The 24,599-nt window shown below is 40.8% G+C and overlaps 1 protein-coding gene across 3 annotated transcripts in view; it reads right to left on the reverse strand.

Annotated features, from left to right (window-relative positions):
• Nucleotides 1-522: 522 nt before the first annotated feature.
• The window catches only part of CNGA3 (cyclic nucleotide gated channel subunit alpha 3), a 36,586-nt gene continuing 12,509 nt past the window's right edge, over nt 523-24,599 (reverse strand). Inside the window, exons 3-8 of one of the 3 annotated variants that reach the window (XM_065844836.2) lie at nt 20,136-20,252; nt 17,232-17,411; nt 11,100-11,231; nt 9,265-9,372; nt 8,235-8,341; nt 523-4,184 (exon numbers count right to left, since the gene is read on the reverse strand). In XM_065844836.2, the coding sequence (XP_065700908.1) occupies nt 2,776-4,184; nt 8,235-8,341; nt 9,265-9,372; nt 11,100-11,231; nt 17,232-17,411; nt 20,136-20,252 (2,053 nt within the window). In that variant the 3' untranslated portion in view covers nt 523-2,775. The other 2 variants (XM_071813592.1, XM_071813595.1) reach the window with 2 other exon arrangements.

Here is a 24,599-nt window from a genome sequence, read left to right on the forward strand (position 1 = left end):
GCATATGAAAACCAGATCAAGAGGCGTGAAAAGGAAGAACAAATATGTATTTAACAGATACATTAGGCTGTTCTGATCCATCAGGTAATGAAGCAGTCTTGTGTTTGTGGAGTTTAAGAGGTATAAATAGTACTTCAAACAGTCCTATTTGTATATACCTAGTAGGCTGGAACAGCTGTAGTATGTTGGGTAGAGAGTTACATATTTACAGAGAATGATGACTGATGCACAACACAACTGAAAGTATGATACCCCAACCAGATACAGTGTTTGCATAACACAACAGTGAACATCAGCTCACAGGTGAGTGCAGAACCTGCCTGTTACCAGGGCAGAGTTGCAATTTCAGCAACCTGTGCCTGCAGCACCTGTGTCTTCATCTCCTGTGCCCACACTGCCGGTGCTTTCAGCAACTCACCCCTGCTACAAGGAGCCTCTTGTACATCCCACTTTTGTCTCAAGCCCATGAGGAAAATAAAGACAAGATTCAGCTGAAGGACTAGAACTCCCAGTCTAGACTAGAACTCCCAGTCTAGACTAGACCTAAACTAACTTTCTCAAGCCCTTGTTATAGTCAGTAGGAATCTTGATAATAGAGGTTTAAGCCCAGCCTACAGTAGATATGTAAGTCTAGTTGAATTATCAGCTGCTGACAACAGGAGTTTAGACATGGGCCATGTGTGGACATCTGTCACCTGGTGGTCCCTTTGCCAGTGTTTCTAGCAAAGTGTCATGAGGTGGGGGACAGCCGCTTGCCCAGAGACTGGTACTCACTCTGAGCGGTTTCATTTCATTAGCATTTGGTTAAACCACCCTCCTCTTCTCAGTGGGTTTTGCACCAATTTTCCAGCAGGCCGTCTATTCCCACATGCTGTTAGGGCTCCTCGGTCAGGGCTGAGGACAACTAAAGGCAGGCTACTGCCCGTGGCAATACCCAGTGCCGCTGGAGGATCCTGCTGCCTCCATCCTGTGGATGCTGAACAGCCTCTGCTACTCCATAGACTTCTGAAGTCAGTGAGGTACCAGAAGGTAAAAGTAACACTGGGAAAGCCACATAACAGTACAGGAAAAAAAAAAATGAAAGCTAATATCTTCCCAGTGGGAGAATATTGGAGAAATCCCCTCAGCAGGAGGGAGAGAAGCTTGGAACAAAAGTGGAAGCAGCAGGGTGGAAGAGGCTTAGAGGGTACGTAGGAGGCAAATCCTGAGGTTGCAAGGTGACAGAGCAAGAAACCTCCGTACCGTTCTGCCCTGACTGTCACAGCAGACTGCACCAGACCTGCGTATTCGCCTCAGAGCCAGACTACTGGCAGAGACAACTGTTCTGCTGCAAGCAGAAAAGCAACCAGCATAACTGGGCTCCCAGGAGCAGGACCTGTGCAAATATGACCTTCATTTGTGCTTAATAAAGGAAATATGGTAGTGTGACTACTTTAGAGAAAAGCTGGCACTGGAGAAGGTTCAGATTGGATTTCAGGAAAAACATTCTTCACAGAGAGGATTGGGAAGTTGTGGAACAGGCTGCCCAGGGAAGTGGTGGAATCACCATCCCTGGAGGCAGTTAAAAGGCATATAATATAGATGAGGTTCTTATGGACATGGTATAGTGCCAGAGTTAGGTTAACAGTTGGGCTCAATCTTGAGGGTCTCTTCCAAACACAATGATTCTATGAAATAGCGAAAGGAGGTGAAGTAGGCATCATTCAATGAAGTAAAGAGGAAGAAAACACAGGCCTACCAGCATGGAAGACTTTGCAACTCAGGGCTTCTTCTCTCTGCCCTGCAGAAACCCTGCTGGGGGCTAAAAGCTGGTGGGCACAGGCTGTCTGTGCTTGCCAGCCTGTGCGGGACTCTCCAGGACAGAGAGTATTTTTTCACTCGGATTTCTACTCTGTCAGCCTCCCTCCAGGACTGCCCACTTGCTGAGAGGCAATTCACTCAAGACTCTCCATCTAGAAGCTGCATACAGCAGGCTCCCTCCTTTCTCTTCCCCAGTTCAGTGAAGCTGTGTTGCCACAAGTGCCTTCCACCAGTGAGCTTCACGTTCCAGGTGAGAGTTTTACTGGCGTGGATAGGGCCACTAAAAAAATCGGGGATGGATGTTCCTCTCTCTCTCCAGGTGAAGCAGTCGCAGAGTGGCAAAGGCTGTGGCAGACCGTGCCAGCAAGGATGCAAGTGAGCACCGTCACTCTGTGCGCATGGTCCTTTGCGCAGAGCTCAGCTCATGAGGAAGACTCAGACTAAAGATGCAGGCTGGGCACGTGCTGCTGCTGCGCTGTGGTCCAGCTGTTGGCCCAGACGTTTCACAGTGAAAGAACAAAAGTTTTTGAGAAGCTTGGATGTGCATCCACGCATTTAATTGGCTGCTAAGGTAGCAAGGTAGAGCATGTGCCCTATAAACATTTTTTGAAGCCCTCAAAAAAACCCGATCTCTTCTACTTTAAGTTCAAAGCCTTCTTGACGCAACATGTGTGGGACAAGACAGTGTATGAAGACCTACATGTACCATACATACTAGACATTCTGAGCGTGACTTTTAAGAAACCCACTCCCAGTACAAAAAGGTACCCAAGTGCCAGACCAAAATCTCCCCCTAAGAAGGTGCCAATGTTCTATTTACAAGAAAATACCACTTCAGTTAAAAATACTAAAAAGGATTCTCTTTAGTTCATATAAAAATAATCATGTCTATGTATGCACACACATATTTACATACACTTATGGCTTTCACATGCTTCAGCCTTCTCCAAGAAGTGAAGAAATAGAAATGCTCCACTACTGCTTTTTCTCCTCCTCAGGTTTTTCAGCCTCTGCTTCTCCAACTGATAAAGTGCCACTACCGTATTTTTTCACTCGGGTTTCTACTCTGGCAAGTCTTTGCTTCACCTTTTGTTGAGATGAGGAGTATTCTGCCAAGAGCCGAGCAAACCTCGTCTGCAGCGTATCCAGAGCTGTTTCAAGTTTTTCTATTTTTTCTTCCAAGTCTTTTGGGTCAGCTCCTGCTTTTGCTGCTTCCTCATCTATTAAATTGTCTTTCATCAGAATTTGTCGCCCTTTCTCTTCCAGAGCCTTTTTGGCTTCTGGGTATTCTGTGAGGGCTTCCATTAAATCATCTTTAGACAAGCAGAATAAATCAGAATAACCAATGCTCCTTATGTTGGCTGTCCTCCTGTTGCCAGATTTGCTACCTTTGATGTTTAGGATGCTGATTTCACCAAAGTAGCTGCCATCGCTTAGGACTACGAATTGGGTTATGCCATCATCTGCCACCACAGCCAATTTTCCCTCCTTAATAATGTACATTTCTCTCCCAATATCTCCTTTTTTGCAAATGTAGTCCCCAGGACTGAAGACCGTAGGTTTCAGTTTCAGCACCAGCTCAATGAGAAGTCCAGCTTCACAGTCCTGGAATATACGCACTTTCTTCAGTGTGTCCAAATGGACGTTGATGGCAATTTCAGCCTTCAACTTGTCAGGCAGATTTTTGAGAACTTCCTTCTCATCCACCGTTTTCTTGTTGGTCCAGAGGTAATCAAACCACTTAATAACCCTGGCTTCCAAATCCTTGGTCACTTTTCGGAAATGCATGTACTGTTTAATGGAATCGACCTTGGCCTGGAACTCTGCCCTGGAGGCGTTCATGTTGGAAATCATGGAGCCCACGTTACCGACGATGGTAGCGAAGATCAGCACACCCACCAGGAAGTCAATGACCACAAAGAGATACTCCTCATCTTTCACCGGAGGAGGCGTTTCTCCGATGGTCGTCAGCGTGAGCGTCGACCAGTACAGACTGTAAATGTACTTTCTAGACAGACGCGCGTACTCTGGAATGGAGGTGTTGGGGTAGACCCAAGAGTCGGTTCCAAATCCGATTACCTTCGAAATGGCAAAGTATATACAGGCGTTCCAGTGGATGATAATAAGAATGTACAAGACAAGATTTCCAATACGAAACATGTTTGGATAATTTGTCCTGGTTTCTGTACGATCAAAAAACTCAAACAGCCGAGAAATCCTCAGCAAGCGGTTAAATCGCAGCTCAGGGTAGTTCAAACCAAGCTTCAAATATGCCAGGTCTGTTGGCACAAGAGACAGCACATCCAGTTTGAACTGCAGTGTTTTGGTGTAATGATCTCGTAATTTCTTCTCATCCTGAACTAGCAAGCCTTGTTCAAGGAAGCCTTCAAAGAATAAAAATATGTATTTTACTTGTTAGAATAAAAATACCATCAACAGTACCGAGTGACTTACATTGCAGATACCTGAGAACACTAAGATTTGTACTGTTACGCACACAGGCTTTGATACACTATGAGTTCATTTAATAAAAAATATTTAGTTGCAAATTGAAATATTTCAGTTACGTTTCAAAGCTGATATATAATGGTGTAGAGCAATGACTCTATGATTACCGCAGTGCTCCCTGCCCCTTTCTGCTCTATTCTGGGAGAGCTGTACCTTTGTCTTTTAGATAAGTTTAAGGAAAAAAGAAAAAAAGGAGGGGGAGATTCGAATGTCTCATTTTTCATGAATTGTTGCCATGAGTCATACCTAAAGTTAAGCAAGTGTTAAACAATTGTGTATAAAATCAGAGTGGAATATTTTAAACTAAATACCAAGAATAAGTAGGTATAATGGATTGTTGGAACCTTCTTCAAGACAACATAGCTACCCTTGAGATAATGAAATCCATCTTTTTCTTCCCCGAGCCATGTTTCTCCTCTCGTGTCCAATGTGAAAGCCGACAGGATTTTCCTTTTCAGTTGGGGAAAATGTTTTGCACCTTTTGTGTGTTTCTAGTGAGAGCTACTAAGCAGAATGTTGTACATTGGTATTTCTTCATTCAAAAGACTTTGGAAAGTATAAGATTTTTTAAAATATGAGAAGACATAAGCTGCAGTAAAAGACCTTAAACTGCATCTGTGTGAGAGTTCTCACAGAAAGGCTGCCTGAGCAGCACAGCCGCAGTGCTTTTTTGTACCTCAGAAAGCACGAGATCTTGAAAATGTTCCAAAAGGAACAACGAATGCACTGTAAAATGTTGCAATTGCAAGTGGAGATGTTCAACTGTCTGCCCACCAAGCCAGCCAGGAGAAGTCCACTGAGAGAAAAACAAAACATCCCCTGTGTGCTGGGGATTACTGCATTTTGCTAATCCTTTAGCAATCTACAAGCAGCAACTTTCTCAGCAAAGCATCTGCTGATGAAGACCAAGCTGCATTTCTTTCTGCCGTACACAGCACAGCTGTATTTCTGGAATACGTGTGTATCTGTGCAGCTGCCTCATGTATGTGTGTGTATCTGTACAGCTGCCTCATGTATATGTGTGTATCTGTCTTTAGGTATCTGCAAACTGATGGTGACTACAAGTGGCAGTAGTTCCTGTGCCATTAATATGTTACCTCCCAGAAACCTCCTGAAAGAGCTGCTTGAATATGCCCTTATTAACAGAATTATGCAACTAAACAGGAAAGTTCCCAGAAACATGCATTTCTGACTCACAGTTATTAAAAAGTAACTTTGAAAACACATTCCTCCAGAAAGGGGATAAAAGCTCCTCAGCTCTTTTTTTTTTTTTTGTCTTCTCAAAGAACTGGACTCCTATCGTAAAACCTTTTGAAAGCATCAAAATGCGGGAAGTTCTGAGCACACAACTGGGGTGCACTGAGCACAGCATTACCAGCCAGGCAAGGGAGGTGATTATCTCGCTCTGCTCTGCACTGGTGCAGCCTCACCTGGAGCACTGTGTGCAGTTCTGGGTGCCACAGGATAAAAAAGAAGATATTAAGCTACTAGAGAGTGTCCAGAAGAGGGACACAAAGTTGGTGAAGGGTTTGGAGGGGAAGCTCTATGAGGAGCAGCTAAAGTCACTGCATTTGTTCAGCCTGGAGAAGAGGAGACTGAGGGGCAACCCCATGGGGCTCCAACTTCCTCACAAGGGGAGGAGGAGGGGCAGGTGCTGATCTCTTCTCTCTGGTGACCAGTGACAGAACCTGAGGGAATGTCAGGAAGATGTGCCAGGGGAGGTTCAGGTTGGACATGAGGAAAAGGTTCTTCCCCCAGAGGGCACTGGAACAGGCTCCCCAGGGAGGTGTCATGGCCCCAAGCCTGACAGTGTTCAAGAAGAGACTGGACAACACCCTCAGACACATGGTGTGAACTGTGGAGTTGTCATATGCAGGGACAGGAGTTGGACTCAATGATCCTTGTGGGTCCCTTCCAACTCAGGACATTCTGTGATTCTATGACCTCCTGCTGAGAGATGTGAATCATTCCTCAGGACACAGTCACTAAATAGGTGAAACACAGTGAGAGAGGCCCTGCAGCCAGACAGGAATGCAGTACAGAGAACCTGATGTGGATCACGGTAGTTGTGGGGCTGTCTAGAACCCAGATCAAAGCTGTCCATAGACAGTGAGGAGTCACACTCTTCCTCAAAGGCTTCCAGGACCTCTGACCCCAGGGGAGATGGACCTTGCAGACTTACAGAAAAAGGCAGCAGGCACAGCCAGACCCAGGAGGGCTAGTTAAGAGAGCTGATGAAGTTTTCAGCACCTAAAAGAAGTGATTCCCTTATTTTTAGTGCTTCAAACTGCAGCAGGCAGCTGCACTGAAGCATTCAGGAGGTCTCTGCAGCAAGTCTGCAGCTCCAGTCCAGGCCTGCAATGCCAGCCTTCTAACCACGTTGAACAACTGTAAAATCATTATCAGGACAGACCTGGAAATTTTATAACCTGCATTACCCTGGACATGCTCAATTTCTGCTTGGTTCTTTCCCATTACAATAACATATGTAACTGCAGAAGAGAAATTTAGTTACCACTGTTGAAATTTTAACTATACAAAGAAGATGAAGCCCCCTGCCCTGCCTCAAATTTTGATTTAGGCTGCTATCTGAAATAGACTTTCCTGTTGAACAAGGCACCTGCTACATTTAAGAATTTGGCTTGCCATGAGTTGTGCGCTTCCAAAAGTGACAGCATTTTTAGCCTCTGTCTTGTAATTATGTTTACAACTTGTCACAAGCCATAATTAATGTCAAGCTGTCAGCACAATTTAAAAAAGAAAAAAGAAAATTTAAAGATCAAAGATTTAAAAGAATTCTCATTTTCACGACCCTCTCAAGAGACATTTTAGGGCTGTATCTGTACCAGTAAACAGAATAAGCCAGGAAATGTTCTCTGGCCTCGAGACCAGCCACCATGACAGGTTCTATTCACATGTAAGTTCTCCCAGCCCCCTTCAAAAATGACACCATCAACAACACCCAACCTCTGCTGTCCTTCCAGCTGTGCCCAGACACTGCCTGAGGGAGTGCTGGCTGCCATAGACCACAGTGCATGCAACCAAGTACATCAAAGACTATTCTAGCAATTTAATGGTATGGATCACTGTACATCATTGCTTAGGCCTGTGTTACAACCTTGTTCAGCTTAAAACAGATATCCCTTTAAGGCTAGAATCTCTATCAGCCGGGCATGTGCAAATACAGAATCTTCTCAGCCTGTCTGGAGTACAAAAGCAGGGACAGGAAGCTGAAGAGAACCACTTCACACATGACGTGGCATGGTCCTCACAGATCCATCAGGTTCGCACTTCCTTCAGGAAGGCGGGACCTAAGCAGAGGTGCTTGGGTTAACCCCATACCACCACCCTCCTGGGTTAACCCAATAACCACCACCAGGCACTGGGAGACCCAGCCAGGACCTCACAGAGGCTGCAGGAGATAGAGCTGGTGGCAGCACTGCTGGTTCCAGGCAGGGTGCTGCAGACTGGAGGCTGAAGGCGGAGACCAGGTCTTGCTCTTGACCAACTCAATAATCACTTCTGTGCTGCACAACTCGGCTAAGAAAATGCAGCACTTGAGGGGTGCCTTGATTTCTTGCCCAATCTAATGAGCACAAGCATTATATCATGCACAGAGTGATCATGACATGCAAAGTGCCTTATCCCCCCCTTCCCCACACAGGCTGTTACAGTGGTTATTCAGTCAGTGTCTGGCATGCTTATTAAGCACTGGTAGACCTAAATTTAGAGACAATTGAAGTGCAGGATGTCCAGTCTTAGAATACTCCAAGCTGGTCAGAGACTTCGTCTTCCCAAATCCTCTACATCTGGGCTTTGCTGGAGACAGGCTACTACACTGATTGGGCCCCAGAGAGGAATTTGTTTCCAGCCTTTATAGATCCATGCTGTATCTGAAAACACTGCGAAACCCCAGACAGACTCACCTGTCCTGAATCTGACAAACATGTCGAGAACATAGATGATATCAGAGCCATAATCCAAGAACAGCCATATTTTAATATGGTCAACTTGTAGCTCATCAAAGCAGGCTCTAAAGAAACAAAGATAATAAAAATAAAAATAAAATTAAATTAAATTAAAAATAATAATAGTAATAATAATACACCAATTGCATAAGCAGAGTTCTTGCAATGTGTCTCCTAGCAGCATGTTAGTGCACACTACCAGCACTGAAAAATTAAGGGCAGCATAGCTCCATGCCTAGATATCTGCACACTAGAGCTCTGTCTAAACAGACTCTAGGATCTTTTAGATGTTTAGGCCAGGAGCAAAACCCAAACACGTAGTTGCCACACAAGTGCACTTACAGAGAAATACACATATCCTACAATCAAACATGCATCGGATTTCATGGGATACGCATCTCCATTAAGATAATTCCCAAATAAAATATTTGTTTCTAAGTGGCAAGCCATCCTCACCTCTCCCTTTCATCTGACAGAGCTTAGGTGAGTCATTTCCACACCACTTCATTACTTTGACTCAAAATTATTTCCACGTTTTACAAGGGAAAATAAATACTTGAGTAAAATCCTTCCACCCTTCAAGCATCTACAGATGCATGACATTAATTTAAGATGACCCAACACTGCCCATACCCTTCTGTTCTCTCTTGGTTGATGGGAAGACCTGCCCCAGCCGGGGTTACAGAGGCTGTCGTGGCCACGGCCAATCCCTGTAGCTTGCCACCAGGTGGCATGCAAAGGCCACTGACAGCTCTTATGGAGACACTCATTGCAAGTTAGAACAAACTGGTTTTAGACAAGATAAAAAGAAACATTGGCCGTCTATTCCCAGTGGTACATACATCATATATCCCTAAGGGTATATGAACTGTCAATCTTCTAGGTAAGTCACCCAAAAAATACTGCAGGGAGATAAGCGGGTGATTTACACAGGAAACACAAGACACTAAAATTGAAACCTAACATAATTATTAACTTAAATCCATACCTGCACACTAGCATACACCAGTTATAGAATACAGGTGCTGCAATAATGGTCAGCCAGTTGTAGTAAATATTGCTTGAAGGATCTATCACAAAGATCTCTTTTTTCTTCCTGTAAAGTAAAACGGGCAGATTTACACTGGAAATTTAATGAAGTGACCTGCTGGATCTCCCTATTCTGGAGGTCACTCATCTCATGAGGTCACAGTTGCCTAAGAAGAGAAAGTATTCATGCAGGCAGCTCCAGATGAGATACCAAATATTATTTGCCTGACCCAACTTTGGAAAAAGTAGGAGTGAAAAGAAAAACAGAGACAGTCACGTTGCCCCCACTCAAAACCACACCCTTTCTGCATATGACCCCCACTGAAAACAAAGGAAAAACGTTAAATGTTTCTTATTATCTTTCCAGCTAGAAGGCTATGGTCCACTGCTAGAGAAAGAACCTTCATTTGCAGATTAATGTTAATGTTTCTGGAAATCCTATTACTGAAATGACTTCATGAGCACACATTTAAACAAGTAAAATACATAGATATTCAAATACATGTTCACACAAGTAAACCTGTGTGCACATACACTTAGTGTGTGACTAGAACTAAAACATGTATTATTATATAAAAGCACATTTCACACACTCACAGTCTTGGCTCCCTAGGCCTCAGAACAGTGAGAAATACTAGATGAAGCATACGGGCCTGGAATCCAGAGAAGATTTAAAGAACAGCACGGCTAATGGCACATGTAGAGTACTCTCAGAAGTGCCCTTCCCCAGCAAGAGAAAGGTTGATGCGGTATAGCCAGCGTTAGGCATGTATGGAATCAGAGAAATTATATATTAGTGGATTGGGAGGTCGACAGCTCCAGAAGTTATTTCAACATAGCATGATCTGTGAACTGCATAATAGCGTGGAGAGTGCATGACCAGGCAAGGCTTGGATAGGTGTTTGTGCGACTCTTCCTAATCCCCAGGAATCTAAAAATATTAAAATGTAATCGTAATTGATTTCATATTTGTGCATACTTCTGGCATTATTCTTGCTGTCAGCTGAATGTGAGATGACAATGTTACTAGAAGAAGCAGTTTTATTCTAAAAAGTGTTTGCCATCTTCACAGCTCAGGTTTTCACTACATGGCAATTGAAGCTGGAAGAAAGTGCTTAGAAGGAAGGCTTTCAAATAAAATAAAGCTTTGATTAAGAAAGTCAAGATCTTGAGATCAGGCAGATTCCATCTGGAAGCAAGTCCTAACTACGTGTCCCCATGCCTACAGAGCACATGCCACCACACACATATGTATAAACTCGCAGTATATTACCCTCACATATTCCTTAACTGTGAAGTCAGCTCAAATGTATTACCTTTTTATCAGCTACCACTGTTATTTTTTATGACTCATAAGACTAAATAGTACTATGTTTGGGTCAGTTTTGGGGGAACAAAACAAGAGCAGGATCCATTTCTGTCAAAAGCATTGAAATGATCCCATTTTCTTGCAGAAATACAGCATCTCCTCATCAGCAGAAGCAAACTTTAGCGAACACCAGTAATGAACAGCATCATATTAAGTAAGCAAATATGTCAGTCAGTGTAATAACGAAACTTTTAAGTACATCTGGAAACTGTTTGTGACAGGTCTAAACACAGGTCTTAAAGATGCAATGAGTTTGCTGAGCAGTTGCACCTTTCCAAAGGGAAAAGCATATTAAAGATCTGACAGGCTAACATTCTGCAGTCTACAGAACAATAACTGTGGTGGAAGTGTAATGATGACATGCCATACCATGTTTTGTAGTGTCGGAGGTGTGTCACAGGCATATATTAATTCTTTATACTTACTCTTCTTTTTTTTTATCATCTTTTTTGTCATCTTTCTTTTCCTCTTTCTTTTCCTCCTTCTTTTCCTCCTTCTTCTCCTCTTTCTTTTCCTCTTTTTTCTCCTCTTTAACCTCTTTCTTTTCTTCCTTTTTGCTGTACAACACAACGTAAGGCTTAGCAATATTACCGATATTCTAGCAGTTAAGGGTGTGGGTGGATGTCGAGGTACAGGAAACTAGACTAGACTCCAGACAGAGTAGGACAGGGATCCAACTGGTGACAATGGTTTACAGGCTGAGGCCTCTTGAACTGACACCACCACACTAACACATCAGGTAACCAGCTGGCTGATTCCATGCATTAGTCACTCACACTTTCTTGACCTATTCTGACATCAGTGCACCAGGCAGATTTTAACCAAACGCTTCCAGTTTGTTTCATTCTTTAGAACTCAGGCATTTAAAAAGAAGTCTATCAAGTTATAATAGAACTTGAAATGGATTAACAACCTGTCAACATTCTTTGCGTATTCAAAACCCTACAGTCACTGTCTGAAGCTTTTATGGTAATAAAACAAAATGAAAATTTTCTCTCACAGTTCTTTAAAACCAACATGGCTATAATTGGTTGATTACCTCTGGTTTCAACTGTTGCCTTGGAGAAGAATCCTAGTCAATGTTTGAACAAACACAGCAACTTCAGAAAAGAGGTGTGTTTTATTTAACTACATAGTAGCCATTTTATAAATGCTTTATAGTAAACATGATTAAGCCAACCTAATTTAGACCTCTGTAGTAGAGATCCAGTGTATCTACAAGACAGTCCGTATCTACGAGAAGACATGTGCCCTAAGGGCATTTTTTTTTCTTCCCATCAACTGTAGAGGTAGAACGGATTGCCTAGCTCAGATGTGGATGTCCATGTGTGATCAGAGAAGCCATGCCCAAGTTGCTCTGCCTGTATTTGTTTGCCACTGTATTGAAAGGCTGAGCACTAAGCATGAAGTTCTATCCTTACTCACATCAGTGGGAATTCTGCCTAGACTTAATGGAATCACGATTGTCTCCATGTTTATTAATTGCTTGTCATGTAATAAAGTAAACTATGGACCATTTAACAGAATTATATCCTATCGTTCCATAGTATCCAGCACAGACCCACACTGCAAGATTTAATTCCAGATATGGTTTTTCATACTGTTCAAGTATGTACATCCTTTAGCTCATTACAATGTGATAAGCCAGATATAAAGATGGAATTAACTTCTCCCATTCTGAACTTTGTATGAAAAGTCTTGAGCTATGTCAACTTATGCAGATAGGCCTACACATCCTCTTCAAAACTGCAGAAAGTAAACATCTTTCCTAAGATTTCGTCAAACTTAAGGCTAAATTTGCTACAGGGATTGGTCAAGAATCATGTAAGCTGAAGAGCTGCACTAATTTGCACAAGCAGAAAATTGAATATCTAAGATCTCCCTATTTTGTACTAGAATTTTTTTTATTCCTTGAAGCAGGAAGTGTCCCCATTGGTAAGACATAAAACACTAAATGTTCCAAACACTAGAGGGTATGGATAAGGCATATAGAAACATAACTCCCCATACATAAGATCCAGTTTGGATGAAAACTGGGACTCCTGCTCCCATGGAAGCTACATGTTGTCCTCTGAACTGTCAGGATTGGGTCTTGTTTTCCCTTGCACTAGTGTCAATAAAGGACAAATTAGTTCAATGAGAGCAACATCTCACAGCAAAGACAGAATACGTAATAACAGTTGAAAAAGTGCTGCTTACTGGATTTGAACCAACAGGTGAAAAGTTTAGTGAGCTCACTTGTGCTTTGCATGTATACTTACTTGTATTACTCAGCTCACAGAAAAATCTATGCTGTGAATAGCAGTCCTGTCTATTAATGTGCTTGTTACAGGAAGAAGAAAGCACTACAAGGCAGAAGACAACAGTCACCGATTTTAAGACAGTAGTAGCTTTCACCTGTCAGCAACAAGCACCTCTTCCAGTTCTCACCATTAGGCATTTCCATAATGATGTAGCATCACAGTGTAATTTGGAAAAGCCCACATTCATTTGCTAAAAAATGCTGAAATCCTACACTCCCCCATGTCTAGGGAAATACCTACCAAGTTGACCAACACTATTGAAACATTTCAAATTAGACACTGCAAGGGAGCATAACTGGAGGAGAAAAGAACCTTTGGGTTGACTGGTCTTCTATTTGTACACGCATTTCAACTCAAATAAACAGTTTTTCATTTACCAAGGCTGATTCTAAATGGCAGTGGGAACTGCTGCTAAGTATTTATTTCTTTGCCACAACTCCCCTGGACTTTTATTGCTTCTCTTCCAAATCAGCCTCAAAAACTCCTTCCTATCTAAGAAACATGTCAAGATGTCACTGTGTATTACTATGCATGGTGCCTGATCTAAAGGCCAATTCACAGTTGCTGTTGTTGTTAGTGTTAAAGTAGCTCCTCGATACTTCAAATGTCTGGCTTTCTTATCAGAAAGGAAGAACTATGAGTAAATGTAATTTTCAAATAGTAGGGCCACTGTACATTTGTGGATGTTGTTATGCAAGGAAAAGTAGGTTGATACAGAGAATCAATCAAAAAGTCTCAGTGGTGGTGAACTCTGGAAGGGAATACTTTGACAGTTCTAACTTCCTCCTATGTGTTATATTTCACACAGCATCTAATGCCAATACTTCTTTTTCTCTGGTCTGAGATCTGCCACAAATTCATCTGTCACCTACAGATTCACATTTAAGATTCTTCAATTTCTGTGGCCTCTGTTCATCTCTCTATTGTGGTAACTCTCAACTTATTGTACTCCCATGTACGTGTAGTCTGGCAGTGGAAGTCACTAAAGGGTAAAGGTTGGCCATAATCAAAGACTTCAAAGCATCACCTACAGTTCCGCATGGGCAGCCACTCTTAGTTCTTTAACATAATGAAAAACCCAAAGCTTCAAAAAGATCTGAATCTTTTATTCTTTATCAGTGCTATTGAGTAAACTGGAATCCAAGATGTTGGTGCCTCTTCTCTTTGACAGCAATACAGGGGCATCCATTCTATGTTTCCAGCATGCTGAAAGCAGCGTGCATCTTCAGACTCAGAAAACATGTCTTCATCAACCCCTGTGAAAACACTGTCATAGTCTCTGAATGAGTCAGATATTTGCCTTTCTCATCCCTCAAGTACTTTGCAAATCAAGTATGTTCCAGACTGTCAGGCAGGTAGACAGACAAGTGTTGTCTTCATTTAAAAATCATTAAACATTGGAAGGATGAAAGCATTGCCCAAGGTACATGAGTCATTGTCAGAAACAGTGTAAGAAAGCAGTATTTCCATCCTAATTGGTCCTCTGGGCCCTGACTAGCAAGCTCCAGGCTTTTAGCACTTTTATTATTCCAGTCTAAATAAAATTCTGCACATTTCTGTCACTGTTCACTGCACATGGATTTTCCTTTTTCATAAAAGTTATGCAAACCAAACAAAAAATTTTCTTCAGGAACAGGAAGACTTCTTGTTCAGGTATTTGCACAAAGCTTTTGCATCATCATTTTAAAAGTACAGTTTGAGCTCATCTGTGATGGAGATATTTGGAGAAAAAAAACAACAGTTTCCTTGAAGTATTTCTGACATAATAAAAACCTGTGTCTATTATTTTAAACATTTGGTTTCACCTGGAAAGCAATGAAAAAAAATCATCATCATGTGTGACAAGAGATCTGCTGCTGGATGCTACAGAGCTGACGTGTCCTCAGATAACTGTGGTCTGAGACATGCAACAAATATTGGTGTTGGGTGATTTCAAATTTCAAGAGCTCTTCACCATTTCAAGAGATTTCGCTTTGGTGTAACACTGTGAAATATCTTGGCAACTATATGAAATAGACTCCAAAGGACAGCTTCTGTCAGAGCTTCTGTTGCAATGCAAGTCTTTTTACGTTACCTGTCACTCTCTCTACACCTACATCAACAACATCTGCTGAACTGAAACACACATTTTAAAAAGATGGTCAGTTTTCACTTTGACTGCACACACAAGTGTTTTCAAGGTACTCTGATCAGTACCCGCTTCTCATTTGAAAACCTGAAATTTTTTGTGGCACTTGATTTGCAGAAGGGGACTAGCATGTTAAAAGAGGAAAATCACTATTAGAAAATTAATACACAAATCTCATTTAAAACCTGAAGAATTAATAAATCAATTGGTAACACAGTAAAATCAGCCAGCTGAACTAGATGAGATAGGGACTAAGTGCTTAATCCTTGTGAGATAAGGATAACTTCAGACAAAAAGAAGTTTGCAGGGAACATAAAGGATGTTTTTAATACTAAGGATGCTTTTAATACTAAGAAAACTAGATCTTTCTTTATAATTAAACTATATTCTTAGGAGAGGCTTGGGAAGAGATAAGGAGTTTATACTACAAGTGTTGCTAGGCTGGAAAGGGAAAAAGAGAAGGAGCTACTAGTAGAAAGGTGTTTGGAAGTGATCAGTACTTACTCTTCATTGGTGTTGTTGCTATAGTTGACATTAAACTTGGCCAAAGGCCAGTGACTGCAGCAAATTAAATAAAACACATTAAAGAGTGTATAAAGACTGTTGGTATTTCATACACGTGCTCACTGACACGATGGACCGACTTACTAGCTTCTCACATGTGCACCGATAGGATTAGGAAGGTCAACTTTGACTGCAGTGATAAGCCCCTTTGTGTAACTATTTCAAGGCACCAGTTTCTTTTTATCATGTGCTTGGCAAACACATTTGTGACCGCATCTGATGTCCGAAGCTGGTTCCCAGGCATCTTAGTGCATGGCAACATGCATCTCGCTATTTTTAGCCCTGTACTCATTTGGCTACTATTTTAAGCTTTCTTCAATCCTTTCAAGTCTTCTTCACAGATGCAGTGCCAAGGTCTTTGGATAAGTAACAAGCTGCAGAATTAAACCTTCATGATAGAACTGCGAGTTACTGTCATGTGGCAACAGTGTAAAACTGAGAAGGCAAGAATGGAGGTTTCCAAATTCACTTCTAATAGCCTTATATAGAGGTTTGTTGGCCCAAGATCAATGTTGTCCTCTGTAATTATTTAGAATCGTCAGCTGCTACTGATCCAGACATCTGAAAAATCAGACACCAGTCTGGCTGATTCAACAAAATGTGCTTTTGAGATGAATATCTAAAGAGCAGATCAAGTGAAGAAAATAAGGCTGTGCTGGCTCAAAACAAATCAAGGTAATCTCTGTCAGGCACAGCCCTTCAAAGGTTTTTGCTTTAACCTGAATTAGGAGTGGAGATTTTGAAACAAATCAGCTTATTACTTGCTTACCTACCAATCTTTCACTATGAAAAAAAGAATGGTAGTCTATGCTTCAAAGCATAATTCCAAACAGAAAGTCAACTTCTGTCTTGTGACCATCTTCCTCTTTTAGTTGGGAGTTAAATTTCAAACACGATACATATATTCATAAAGTAATAATAATAATTCATGAACTCGAAAGCCTGTAAACACATTGCTCTGTTGTTTTATTGGTAAAATTTTAAGATAAGACTGAACCTGCCTTCCATACCAAAGACTGAATACGTGCTCGTAAGTCAGCAGCCAAAATATTTTCTCATTTCTGCATCAGAAGCCTTCTGTAATGTTAGCAGCCAAACTCCTGAGCAGGTGTAACAAAGCAACGACACATTTTGCACAACTGCTTGTTTGAAGTTTCCTAACACTCACAGATAATGTGCATAGCATGAATGTCCTAAAAAGCCACAACTAGCAGCATCCTCGATTCTCAAAATGGAAACTGAATTCGTCCTCAGTGGAGTGGAGTTTAGCAACATCAAGTTGAAAGGGAACAAAATTCCAGTTCTGAAAAACCATTCTGCTTGAAACAGCATAACCAAAATTCTTAGCTTCTTTGCCACAGTGCATTTGAGGGGGAAAGAGAAAGTTGCTGAAAGCCGTAATACTTCAGTTCTGTGAAGATTCCTGGGCAGCATTAGACACTCTGCTAACCTCCCATGCTAAGCTCCTTACCCTCTTCTTAAAATAAAACTTACATCCTAATCACCAAGAAAATACCATAACCTCAGTCATCTTCCTTTCAGGAATAAACACATCTTCTTACCTGTTCACCCCCCCAGGCCGCTCACGGATACCCAAAAAGGAGCGGATGTTACTTTGCCTGCTGGACACTTCTATAAACTCTGGTCCTCGGATACGCTCTAGGAAAGAATCCGGTCTTTGGTCTTCATGGTGCAAATGTCTTGTGGCCCAGGACCTCACAGATACGACAAATCGTGATAGCCTGCATGGAATGGACATACAATATTGATAGGAACAACAATTATTTAAATCATTCCCACAGAGAGTAACCCAGGAGGATTTTTCTCAGCTTCTCCACCTGCTACAAAAATTAAACTTGATGGGTTAACTATGTGAACCCGATAGCTTCCCACAATTTCATACACCAGCTTTTGCAGTGGATCAGGAAAGTATCACACATCAGTTCCTAGTCCACTGTACCAGCACTGCAGCAGCAACAGAAGAATATTCTTGCCAAGAAGGGGCAAACAAAGTGGTCAGGGTTGACTTCCGACAAACTTCTGACATTGTGTGATAATGAGGGAATTCTGGACTGACAGAATTAAGAAATAAAAAATACTCACAATATCACACACTCAAGGGCTGGTAGACATAGTGGAAACAAAAGCTGAATAGTTAGTGAGGGAGGATGGAATTTGAAATAAGGAATGATAAAAATTCAGCCACTTGCCCTGTGATTTTAAAATGTCTGTTCGCACATTTATTAGTTGCCTATCACGTATAAACCTGTCTACTGCACAGGAAGCACTATTTCCTCATCCTAAATATCTAGCAGAGCACTGAAATAAGCAGAAAATAATGACAATGTAATTTATTATGCTATCATTATGCATCTTTTTCTCTACCCACTAATTCACATTATGAATCCTTGCAATGTTTTCTGACAAAGTTCAAACAGAAACCTGTTTCTGGAAAACTGAAAATAACAGAGACTGAAAAATACAAAAGTTATTATTACCCACACAATGTATTGTATTATTTCCTATCAGCACTCTAGTTTGGACAAAAGTGGTGTTAATTCAGGTTTCCCAAACTCGGCCTCAAAAAGCATAATGAAATCCAAAACAATGCTTAACTTCTTACAGAGACCTTGGGCTCCTCAAGGAAAGCTCTTTACATTCTCTCTGCATCAGATATGCTCAGAATCCACAAAGAGTTTTTGATACAAACAATATAAATCGTATGGCAAAGTACATCTGCCTCATGATTGCAGTTCTCAAGGGCCTAACTACAACTCCTCATAGATCTTGCCCAGGTTCTCTTACCGTGAAATAAAAAGGACAAACAAGGGTGAAATAGTATCACATATCAGAAGCTGGAAAAACATATTCCTAGTTCTGTAGCACTATACCAAGATAGCATCATATAACTCATCCACAATTTCAGCAATTAAGAGAATTCAAAGCCTATCAAGAACACAAAATAAAAGAAAAGCTCCACATGAAAGTCTGAGGTTATTTCCTAGATTCCTCACTCTGTTAAAATAATGCTGCATAAAATTAAGCTAAAAAATTTTTCTCTTTGCCTGAGCAGAACTCAGCTTTCACATAAGGAGTGGCACAGAAAACTAATATGGATGTTCTTTCTTACATTAGAAAATAAAGCATTTTGATGAGACCTCTTAGTTAAGGAGCAAACAGATTTTACCAAATAAGACTGAGAGCCTCTGTATTTGAACAAAGAAATAGAATTTTCTGATTTCTGCCAAGCTATATTATTTTCACTTCTTTATCCTTTACATCTCAAAGTAAGATACTCAGTGAAGTCCACCAGATGTTGTTTTAGGTCCTTGAGAATTTACATTCAAGAGGCATGTTATGATGATACCATAATATTTAAATTGCAAAGCATTCATGTTTCCATCACAGGTTTCCTTGTATATTCAGAGCATAAGGAACTGTAGCTACATATATGTGTAACTCAAACTGTCCTGGAAAAGGGTAAAGAACAATATAAACAATTATTAAAAAGGTAGTTCTCAATATTAGTTTATATATTCATATGTATTATGTTCTCACAAAATATACACCTATAAATGTTTTCCACCTAAAACCAACTTCTTGCAGACTTTGTAATCTACATTCAGTGGTGTCACTATCCTACAACAAAACAGGGAAATGCACGTTTATTCTTCACCATCCACAAGGCTGAAGCATAAACAATACTCTTTAAACTACTCCGGTTTTATAATAATTTTTTTCTTTGCTCTTTGAAATACACTACCCTAAAACTGAGTATGGACTGTATTGTGTGTAACAATGGTGTCTGAAGACAGAACTCTGTAGTCTCAGCTGGAAGTCTTTAAAGCAGACACAATAAGTTTTTGAAGCTCCACTTCAGGTTTATGGTAAGTCCCTGTGAAGTAAGTGACATAAGCAAATGCTTGCCTCAAATTTTGCTGACTAAGGTTCCCAATCCTTTCTAAACATAACTGGATTCTAAAAATTGAAACTCTTGCCCTCCCAGCACAAAAGTCCCCATCTTCTCCCTTGCCAAAGCTACCTACCAACAAAGGAACCATCATTACATCTCATTTGACAGGAAACAAACATGCATCAGCTGTCAGCCAGAACCGAACACTTAACAATTTACTTTACAGTCTGACCTTACTTCATGCATTTCCTCAGCATTCAATATACTTTCAGATCAGTTAAAAATTGATTTTTTGATTTTTTTTTTTAATTCAGGCTCCTTTGCATGAGCTCCTTCAGTATCTCTGGCATTTCAACATTTTTTTAGCAACAAGTAAGCAATGAGTTCAGAATCAAGATCAAAAGCACTTTGTTACTTTTTATAGACTTTCTTCAGCTGGACTCTATCAATTTTTTGGAAAGTGATCGTACTTCTTAATTTTCCTCCAAATTGCAATCAGTCTCTTTGAACAATTCAAACTTAACACTGGAAATGGTATTAGTTAGCATGTTACCTTGCCATTGCTCCCCTGCCTGTGAATGAGCTTGTCTGGGATTCAGATACATGTCTTCCCTCCACAGAAATGACTCTTTGCAGTTCTGAAGATGCATCCTCACACAACGAATGGGTTCTGCAAAAGCAAATTATTTTTTTTTTTAAGAATTCCATAGAGCCTCCAGCAGAATTCCACCCCCCTCAAATCTGTTTCTTTCCACCACTACATCAGGAAACAATGCAGCAAACTGTCCTTATTAATATGGCATAGGTTTGATAAACATAGAGCTAAGCCTATATTCCTACTTTTCTGGAGTCATCCAACACGAAATGAAGTCAGTGGAGGCTCTGCCACCCATCCCAGCAAGCTCAGAAGCGGATTCCTTACTGGGCAGTACCAGTCTGGTGTGCAGATACACACCTGTGGGAAGCATGTTTTCCACCCTAACACCTCCTGTAAGGCACCAGCAGCTTTCCTTCAACAAGGAGTTCAGCCCCAGGGGGGCTTTGAAGTGCCTGCCCACTGCTTTTTTCAGTGCTGTTCTCCCAGACAGTGGGTTTAACAACCTGGAATTTCTACCAGATTTTACATTAGCTGGTCCAGAGCAGCACCACTGCTGTTCTGACCAGCCTGCTGCCGCCACCTGCATAACTACAGGCCTAACGCTGCTCTCATTGTAAAGGAAACTTCACTTGCCACAGAGCAAAACAGGCTACAGCTCTTCAGGGCTGCCCTTGGCAGAGGTGAGGTGAGGCAGCTCAGGACTCTGCCACGTGTGGAAAACACTGCAACAGTAATTTTGAAATTTACTTCACTCGAACCTGGCCTTTACCAGGGTTCACTCTGGATTCTTCTATAAAACTCCAAGGGATTTCTCTGTGTTTTTCATTCTTTATTATTCACTTCTATAAGACTTTGTCACAGCCATTATGGATCACTTTTTTTCCCCTTTGTAATGCAAACAAGAACTCTCACATGACTCTGTTAATCTGTATTGCCAGGAAAACACTGACTATAATGATACTTGCAGTATCTTCCTAAGAACAGGCAACAACATTTTGAATGCCCACAAAAGGATAATTAGCAACTCAATTTTGTGTGTAGTCACAGCTGAGAAACTGCAAACAGAGAATTAAAACTTTATTATTTCTTCACAAAGAGCCATGCTAAGAAAGATAGGTCCTGCCAGTCCCAGAATTCTCAACTTGTTAACTGTTTTCTTCTTCTCTTCTAATATGAACACACCAAGACACATTGCTCCGTATTGAAAATATTTTTATAGCCTAGATTATGTTGTGGGTACTGAGAATATTGTGGATGTGGTTTCTAGAGGAGAACGAACCAACTCAGGGAACAGAAATCCATTACAGATTTTCAGATACACAGAGCTCACATTCAGCTCAAGAAGTCTCCTGAGCTGGATGCTGGGAGAGTATTAGAGGAAACCATGTCGCAGATACTTGCAGTTTGCCCACTTATTTTTTTCTTTTTTTCCTGGATCATCTGCCTGCAGAACTTCTGGACAAAGGATACTGGACTGGTCTGTCTTTCAGACTGCAGGGCTATGACTGTTTATAAGAGCTTTTATTCCTTTTTACAAAAAATATCTATATTTTGTGTGATCTTAGACAGCAATAAATTCTAGCATTCTAACTTCCGTTCTTACTTACCAATTATTACTATTTTTGAGTCCTGAAAATACATTTTTAAAAGAAGATAGCGGGAGTTTTTAGAAAATAATTTGAAGTGTCACAATTCAGTTATGAAAAAGAAAAGTATTTTGCAGAAACAGATAGCCTTTCATGGAGGCTTAAGCCAGCACCTTCTGTTTCATATTTGGATGGATTAGAGGTTTGTGTTGAACCAGTGACTCAGACGAGGAGTATCTCACTAAATTGCAGTAACTCAGCTGCTTTTAGTGACTCTACATTATGTTATATTTGCTCTAAATATAGGTAATTAAATATAAGGGTCACAAAATAAAGTAGTGAATAGTAACAGAGAAAACAAAGTAAACATGGATTAAAATACTCTAGGTATCCTTCCAAGTAGAATTTAAAAAAGAAAAAATATTACCGTAGTGTATTCCTTATCAGTCTAAGAAAACTACCCAAAATGCACTGTTGACCTTTTAGCCCCAGCCTCCTCTATTAACTGCCATTGCTGTGCTTGGGCATCTGCTGACTATAAGTAAAAGGCTAAGAATGAGGAGCTCAGCTTTATTTTGTGTAAATGCCCAGGAAGGCAATGCAGAATAGCGCCAAGGCAGCTGAGTGAGCTCTAAACAAGCTAGATCAGGTACCAAAAGCAATGCTGTCCCACCAGCTCCACTTCTCCGCACCATAATACTCGCTAAAAACATCCTCTGTTTAGTGCTTCATGTGTGCGATCATCACCTCCACACTCCTCAGCAGCGTGAAAAGCTGCTTGCCACTATCCCCGCACAGGCTCATTGTATTTTGTGCATCTGTAACACTGAGAGTTTTACCAAGTGTCTGTCCAGGGTATGGCTTTTGGTGTCCAGGGCCAGAAATATGTTGAGAAATGTTTTAATCTAGGTGAAAGAAAACATGACCTGATCTGAACACCTTCCAATCTGATCCAGAGTCCCATGAAACACATTAAAAACTTCAAATTATTTCAATTACTACCTGGTCAGGCTATTACCAGTAAGTGACTACACACACTCATTAAAAAGAAAATATTCTGTAGGGAAAAGAAAGGCAAAACTCTCAGACTTAGCTGTTGGTATCAAATTGGGTGGACTATGGACTCACGCAGTGAAATTCTGAAATCTACATTTTTATTTTGGTTGCTTGACTGTTCTTAAAAACCAACTATCATCTGATTACTCTGCATGTGCATCAAGAATTTCTACAACTAGGTTTATGTTATAACTAAATATAAAAATTTGTAAATAAATTCAGATTTGCCTTACAAAAAAGTTATAGATATATCATGTGTAGACAACTCAGGAAAATCAAAATGATTTTGTGAAAACAGTTCTAAAGTACTTGCATTTCACTTTTACAAATACAGCTTATGTATATCTGCAACAGGATCAGAAAACAATACACAAAGGACTCCACCAGGCAACTCTTATGAAAGCATCTGTCCCATGTTACACAGCAATCACAAGTATATTCCACTTTAATTATTGTAACTCCCTGTTATAACTCTTGTAAAACTGACATACTCATTCCTGATTTTCCTCAGCGCTGTTCAAGTACCACAGGAGACCTTATTCATTAGCTGACTTTGTACCGATGCAGAGGGACAGTTACAGATAGAGCTTTTGATGTTACACCTTCAACACATGTGACATAGTTCCTATTTTATTTTTACAAAGATGGACTCATTCCCATCTGGACTCCACAACTTTGTTCGGTATCTGCAACAAAACAGTAACCACTGCCATTACTATCCACAGGTGTTACATGGTCTGAAATCAACACAAGAGAATACACAGAGTCCCAAGAAACAAAGAGCAGGTTACAAAGCAGAAATACCAGCAGAAGATTGTGCCTCCTTAGGTTATGCTGAAAAATATTCTATTTCTATGGAGGTAGCAATCTCACTGTATCTAAGAGAAAGCTCACTGACACTGAGGTGTCTGCTCTCTGCCTCTTCAGGCATGGCCAATTTATTCCCATGCTTTGAGATATCTAGTGGACTAAGCTCTGGGAAAGATATTTAAATCAGCACCTGCTCTGTACGTCTCTCTTGCCCTAACTTAATTTGGCTCTAAATCTACACAAAGATCTTCAAGCAAACCCCAGAAGACTGTTTTCACCTAAAACACATGCAAATAATCCAGAATTTTCATTTAGTAGTAATTGTTTTGAAGTTCTGATCAGTTAAACAGGAATTGATGAAGCCCTTTCAAGTAATTACTATGAGCCGTACTTCAAGGGTGGGATTTGGCTTCAGTTGGCAGTGACCTAAATTAGGGTATCTAATACAAGCTGAGTATATTAAATTTCCATTATAGTCAATTGCCATATTAGAGCTTGGTTCAGTTGCTTCAGCATAGGAGTCTAGCACGATTGGGAATACCTCAAAATACTTTATCTGACCTCTCCAGAGCACACAGGTCTTAGCGCGCATCCACTAGCCCCAGCTAAATGCTTCAGATATTCTATGGTATCTCAAATAGCTTCAGGTGACTATTTTAGGCAACTAAATATCTCTTATTATCAACAGAGCCAAACAAGCCTGAAGAGCTATTCGATTTCAGGGTAAACTGGACAGCTCCTGGGCACCACTGAGCATTAGTACTGACCACATCTCCGCTGATGACAGCATGAACATACAGACACTGAAATCCACATGTCTACAAGGCTCAGCTGAAACCTACTTCCAATCCTTAGAGAGCCAGTGTCTATAAGATAATGTGCTGCCTGTCGTATTTGAGCTGCTTCAATACAGAGGCTCAGATTTTTAAAATGAGGACTCATTTGTTATTTTTTGTTTTGTTGATTT

This window comes from Patagioenas fasciata, chromosome 1, assembly GCF_037038585.1.
Source record: "Patagioenas fasciata isolate bPatFas1 chromosome 1, bPatFas1.hap1, whole genome shotgun sequence".
Lineage (NCBI taxonomy): Eukaryota > Metazoa > Chordata > Aves > Columbiformes > Columbidae > Patagioenas > Patagioenas fasciata.